General features: G+C 43.8%; 1 protein-coding gene across 3 annotated transcripts in view; it reads left to right on the top strand.

The window, feature by feature from the left end:
• Nucleotides 1–6,466, top strand: part of PDCD11 (programmed cell death 11) — a 56,341-nt gene that overhangs the window by 31,583 nt on the left and 18,292 nt on the right. For 2 of the 3 annotated variants that reach the window (XM_017531138.2, XM_017531137.2), the window contains exon 21: nt 1,038–1,100. The exons of the other annotated variant lie outside the window; for it this stretch is intronic. In XM_017531138.2, coding sequence (XP_017386627.1) covers nt 1,038–1,100 — 63 coding nt within the window. The remainder of the gene's footprint in view (nt 1–1,037; nt 1,101–6,466) is intronic. 3 annotated transcript variants of the gene reach the window in all.

Here is a 6,466-nt window from a genome sequence, read left to right as displayed (position 1 = left end):
CGGGGTTTCACCATGTTGACCAGGATGGTCTCGATCTCTTGACCTCGTGATCCACCCACCTCGGCCTCCCAAAGTGCTGGGATTACAGGCGTGAGCCACCGCGCCCGGCCCACCAAAGAATTCTTTTGCATGATTTTTTAAAAAAAATATGGAATATATGACATGATTGTTAAGAACACGGGTTTGGAGTCAGACCCAGGTTTGAATCCTGGATTAATTGTGACCATGTGGCAGTAGCTACTTAACTCCAAATTTTATTGTCTTGATTTGTAAAGTGAGAGTCATGGTAGTGAGTACCTTGTAGGGCTAGGGCCATTGTGAAGACTGAAAGAGAGAACGCGTAGTCTGTTCCGTGCCTAGTGGGCTGCCTGCCTCAGTTACTGTGCTGTATTACATCTGCAGTTGTCATAATCCATTTCCGCCTTCCACCCTAATAATACTCATTTACTTTAAATCTAGTTGCCACATGTTACTGTAGCAGAAATTCTTGCTGTAACAAGAACAGCAAAAAAAGAATTCAAAATCTGGCCAATAATTGGCATATTAATTTCAGTAGCTAACTGTGGGGTCTTTAGTAAATCATTTATCTTCTAACTAAATAAGACCTCAGTTTCCTTATATTTAGAACAAAAGAATTGGAGTATATAGACTATAAGGAAAATTCTCTACTAAAAATACAAAAATTAGCCAGCCATGGTGGCATACACCTGTAGTCCCAGCTACTTGGGAGGCTGTGCTGAGAGGATTGCTTGAGCCCAGGAGGTTGAGGCTGCAGTGAGCCATGATTGCGCCACTGCATCCCAGCTTGGGTGACAGTGACACCTTGTCTGAGAAAAAAAAAAAAAAAGATTTGATGAGCCTGCTCCTTACCATTAACTGCAAGGTTGGGAGTGGAAACCCTCAGCCTGACACATCTCTCTTCAGTGGTGTGTGACAGTAGAACAGGGTGCTTTTGTACGCTTGGTTTGGTGGAGAGTAGAGAGAGATTACTGTGTTACAGAGATGAAGAGAAATGATTAGCTTATTTGTTTCTCCAGGTTTCTCCCAATAAGTCACCCCAGATTTGTTCGAACCGTCCCGGAGCTGAGTGTTCGGCCAAGGTGAGGGGACATTAGCAGCACAGTATTATGGAAAGAGCACCGGGCTTTGGAATTAGGAATCCTGAGTTTGAATCTTGATTTTGCCAGTGTTAGGTTTTATTTTTCCCTTTCTCTGTCCCAGGTTTTCTTGTTTTTCTAGTGGGGATATTTGGTTCTCCTAGGACTAGAGGGATCATATGAAAATTAATGCAAAAGCTGTGTACAGGTTTTAAATATCAATTTAAAGCCTGGTTGCAGTTCTGTTTGTCAGCATGTCACAAAAAGAAACATTTTTTACTCTCAGTCCAATTTTCTGTAACTCAGTAATTCCCTAAATAAGCAACATGTATCCAAGAATACTTGTTATCTCAACCTGGACGACTGCTTGGTGGGCTAGAGGCCGAGCTGGAATTTCAGGTCATGCTGTGGTAGATTCTGTAGAGAAGAGTGTTCCATGAGATACTCTGGGGAGAATGAGGAGCTCTCTAAAAGAACCCAGCCTCTTAGATTGATAGACCCTTAGTGAATGAAGCTAGATGCGTATGACCTTAATTGAGAAACGCTCTGCAGGGTCAGTCCAGAGATCCATCCCGGTTGTAAGTCTTATGCACCTAGAGTTTTATAAAACAGCCTCCAAAGTAACTTACAGGGCCGGGTGAGGTGGCTCACACCTGTAATCCCAGCACTTTGGGAGGCTGAGGCAGGTGGATCACTTGAGGTCAGGAGTTCCACACCAGTCTGACCAACATGGTGAAACCTCATCTCTACTAAAATACAAAATCAGCCGGGTGTGATGGTGAGCGCCTGTAATCCCAGATACTCGGGAGGCTGAGGCAGGAGAATCGCTTGAACCTGGGATGCAGAGGTTGGAGTGAGACGAAATTTCACTGTTGCACTCCAGCCTGAGCAACAAGAGCGAAACTCCATCTCAAAAGGAAAAAAAAAAAGGAAGTATTCCTGGCACATTGAGTTTCAGATGCTAATAACACTTTTGGGACTTCAAAGTAAGCCCTAGACTCAGGTTTCAGAATAATAAGATTTGGGGGATGAACTGCAGTCCTATTTGTTGACTTTGGTTTCCTTAGTTTTGTAGATTTTGACTGTGTTTACCCTCCAGTCTTTGTTGGGAAAATGAAGAAACCTCTTCATATTAATGGTTTCAGCCTGTAGTATCTTCACCTCTGACATGTGATGTCTTGCTTTAATTAAACCCGTAATTAGGGTTGAGGTCAAGTAGTTTATTCAAACTAAGGGTAGATACCTTAAATTAACGAATACACAAGGGATGAGTCAGTAAATTCTGTGGGAACACTGAGATCCTAAGTGGTTTTTATCCTAGGAGTACTAAGAACCTCTCATTAACACTGCTGGTGTTGGAAGAGTATGGTGTGAGTGGGGGTACTTGATTGTAGCAGAGTGAGCCACGTCATGAATCGAGTGGATTTGTTAAGCGGGTGGGAGATGGAGAGTTATAATAACAGACAGACAGATGGCCAGGCATACTCCCAGACAGATGGCCAGACATCTTTCACTTCCTCCGTGGACCTTTGTTGTATTGTGACTTGTTTTATCTCAAGGCTCTTGAGAAACATAGTGGTATTTCTCTGATGCTTATGTTTTAAAATATTTTGAAGTTAGGATGAAAAACATTTAACTGACGGTTTTGACTTAACAGAGAAATTATAGCTTTATTTTTATTCCCCATTTTGTATGGGGATCTCATGCACAAAGAGAATGCTGTCTGTTCTTTTTTTTTCTTTTGAGACAGAGTTTTGCTCTTGTTGCCCAGGCTGGAGTGCAATGGTACCATCTCAGCTCACCACAACCTCCACCTCCCGGGTTCAAGCGATTCTCCTGCCTCAGCCTCCAGAGTAGCTGGGGTTACAGGCATGTGCCACCATGCCCAGTTAATTTTGTATTTTTAGTAGAGACGGGGTTTCTCCATGTTGGTCAGGCTGGTCTCAAACTCCCAACCTCAGGTGATCTGCCAGCCTCCACCTCCCAGAGTGCTGGGATTACAGATGTGAGCCACTACACCCAGCTGAGAATGCTGTCTGTTCTAGAGCTGAGTTCAGAGGTGTTGAGGGGCACTCAAGGTTAAGATTCGTCTTACCTGGTTACTCTTCTGGAGTGGGAGGAAAGAGACAAGGCCGTTCAGGAGTCTTAAAAGGTGTCTCTGGCATCCCTGTTAGCTAGTGAGTTTTCTTATAGGTTCCCCATTCAGTACTGCCAACGCTTGTTTTTTTTGGAGGGTTGTTCTTTTTAGAAGTTTAAAATCACTTCGGGAAAGGAACAAAGGATAACACATATCCATATATATTGTATGTTTGGTTTGGTTTGGTTTAAATAACAGAAATTTATTTCCTCACAATTTTGGAAGCTAGAAGTCTGAGATCAAGGTTTTGTTTCTTCTGCGGCCTCTCTTCTTGGCTTACAGATGGGCATCTCCTGTGTATTCACATGGTATTTTATATGTATCTGTGTCCTCTTCTCTCATTTAAAAAAATTATAGTACCAACACATACATTTACCCTCTTAACAATTTTCAAGTGTACATTACAATATTGTAAACTAAATGCATGTTGTACAGCAAATCTCTAGAAGTTTTTGTCTTACATGACTGAAACTCTATTGAATAGCAACTCTGTTTCTCTGTCTCTTCTGCCCCTGGCAACCACCGTTCCGCCTTCAGTCTCTGTGACTTTGACTATTCTAGGTACCTCATATAAGTGGAACACATATAGTATGTGTCCTTTTGTGACTGGCTTATTTTACTTAGTATAATGTCTTCAAGATTCATCCATTTTGCAGCATTTGTCAGAATGTCCTGTCTTTTTTTTTTTTTTCCTTTTTTTTTTTTTTTTTTTTTTTTTTTTTTTTTTGACAGAGTCTTGCTCTGTCACCAGGCTGGAGTGCAAGTGGCACAATCTCGACTCACTGCAGCCTCCGACTCCCTGATTCAAGCAATTCTCCTGCCTCAGTTTCCCGAATAGCTGGGACTACAGGCATGTACCACCACACCTGACTAATTTTTGTGTTTTTAGTAGAGACAGGGTTTCACCAAGATGGTCTCCATCTCCTGACCTCGTGATTCACCTGTCTCGGCCTCTCAGAGTGCTGGGATTACAGGCATGAGCCACTGCGCCTGGCCTTTTTTTTCTTTTATTAGAGACAGGGTCTTGCTCTGTTGCCCAGGCTGGAGTGCATTGGCGTGATCATGGCTCACTGCAGCCTTGACCTTCTGGGCCCACGTGATCCTCCCACCTCAGCCCTGCGAGTAGCTGGGGCTACATGCACGCACCAACATGCCTAGCTGATTTTTGTATTTTTTTTGTAAAGACTGGGTTTTGCCTTGTTGCCCAGCCTGGTCTTGAACTTCTGAGCTCAGGCAATCTGCCTGCCTCGGCCTCCCAGAATGCTGGGATTACAGGCATGAGCCACTGTGTCTGGCATGTCCGGTCTTCTCAAGGCTAAATAATATTCCATTGTAGGTATACACCACATTTTGTTTATCCACTCATTGGTCAATGGGCGTTTAGGTTGCTTGTGCCTCTTGACTATTATGAATAGTGCTGCATTGAACATGAGTGTGCACATATCTCTTTGTGATCCTGATTTCAGTTCTTTTGAGTGTATACTTATAAATGGGATCGCTGGATCATATGGTAATTCTATTTTTAATTTTTTGAGAGACTTCCATGCTGTTTTCCCTATGGCTGTACCATTTTACAGTCTTGTCAGCTGTTTGCATTTCTCCACGTCCTTGCCAACACTCGTTATTTTCTGGGTTGTTTTTTTGAGACAAAGTTTTACTCTTGTCGCCCAGGCTGGAGTGCAATGGCGCGGTCTCGGCTCACTGCAACCTCCGCCTCCCAGGTTCAAGCCATTCTCCTGCCTCAGCCTCCCAAGTAGCTGGAATTATAGCCATGTGCCACCATGCCTGGCTAATTTTTGTGTGTGTGGTTTTTTTTTTTTTAGTAGAGATGGGGTTTCTCCATGCTGGTCAGGCTGGTCATGAACTCCCGGCTTCAGGTGATCTGCCCACCTCAGCCCCCACAAAGTGCTGAGATTACAGGTGTGAGCCGCCATGCCTGGCCTGTTTTTTTTTTTAATAGTGGTCATCCTAATGGGTGTAAGGTGGCATCTCATTGTGCCTTTAATTTGCCTTTTGGTGATAATTGGTGATGTTGAGCATCTTTTCATTTGCTTGTTGGCCATTGGTATATCTTCTTTGGAGAAATGTCTATTCAAGTCTTTTGCTCATTTTTCAATTTGGTTCTTTGGTTGGCTTTTCTTATTTGGTTTTCTTGAGACAGAGTCTTGCTCTGTCATCCAGGCTGGAGAACAGTAGCAGGATTATAGCTTATGGCAGCCTTGTACTCCTGAGATCATGAGATCCTCCCACTTTATCTTCCCTAGTATCTGGGACTGCAGATGTACACCACCGTGCCTGGCTTGTTTTTTTGTTTTTTTTTTTTTTTTTGTTACTAATTGGTAGCCTAACGTATGAGGACAGCAGTCCTCATTTTAACATAATGGTCTCATTTTAGCTTAATTACCTCTTTAAAGACCCTGTCTCCAAATACAGCCATATTCTGAGTTACTGGGGCTAGGACTTCAACATATGAATTTTGGCAGGACACAATTCAGCACGTGAGAGGTATTCTTGTGTCAGCTATTGAGTGAATAAATGTTTTCAGCCCAACTCTGTATTAGAGAGCTTGTAAGTGGCATGTTACGGTGCCAGGCACACAGATATTCTGTGTATTTTAAAAAGTAAAATTTGGCCAGGTGCAATGGCTCACACCTATAATCCCAACTGAGGCTGACAGATAGCTTGAGGCCAAGAGTTCGAGACCAGCCTGGGCAACATAGTGAAACCCTGTCTCTAGAAAAAGTACAAAAATTAGCTGGGTGTGGTGTCGCCTGCCTTTAGTCCCAGCTACTTGGGGGACTGAGGTGGGAGGATCACGAGCCCAGAGGGTGGAGGTTACAGTGAGCCAAGATTGTGCCACTGCACTGCAGCCTGGGTAACAAAGTGAGACCCTGTCTTTAAATTAAAAAAAAAAAGGCCAGGTGCGGTAGCTTATGCCTGTAATCCCAGCACTTTGGGAGGCCAAGGTGAGTGGATCACCTGAGGCCAGGAGTCAAGACCAGCCTGGGCAACTGGTGAAACCGTGTCTCTACTAAAAATACAAAAATTGGCCGGGCGCGGTGGCTCACGCCTGTAATCCCAGCACTTTGGGAGGCCGAGGCGGGTGGATCACGAGGTTAAGAGATCAAGACCATCCTGGTCAACATGGTGAAACCCCATCTCTACTAAAAATACAAAAAATTAGCTGGGCATGGTGGCGCGTGCCTGTAATCCCAGCTACTCAGGAGGCTGA

This window comes from Cebus imitator, unplaced genomic scaffold (assembly GCF_001604975.1).
Source record: "Cebus imitator isolate Cc_AM_T3 unplaced genomic scaffold, Cebus_imitator-1.0 Scaffold71, whole genome shotgun sequence".
In the NCBI taxonomy this organism is placed as follows: domain Eukaryota; kingdom Metazoa; phylum Chordata; class Mammalia; order Primates; family Cebidae; genus Cebus; species Cebus imitator.
Note: the sequence above shows the minus strand (reverse complement) of the source record. Positions and strands in the feature narration are given on the sequence as shown.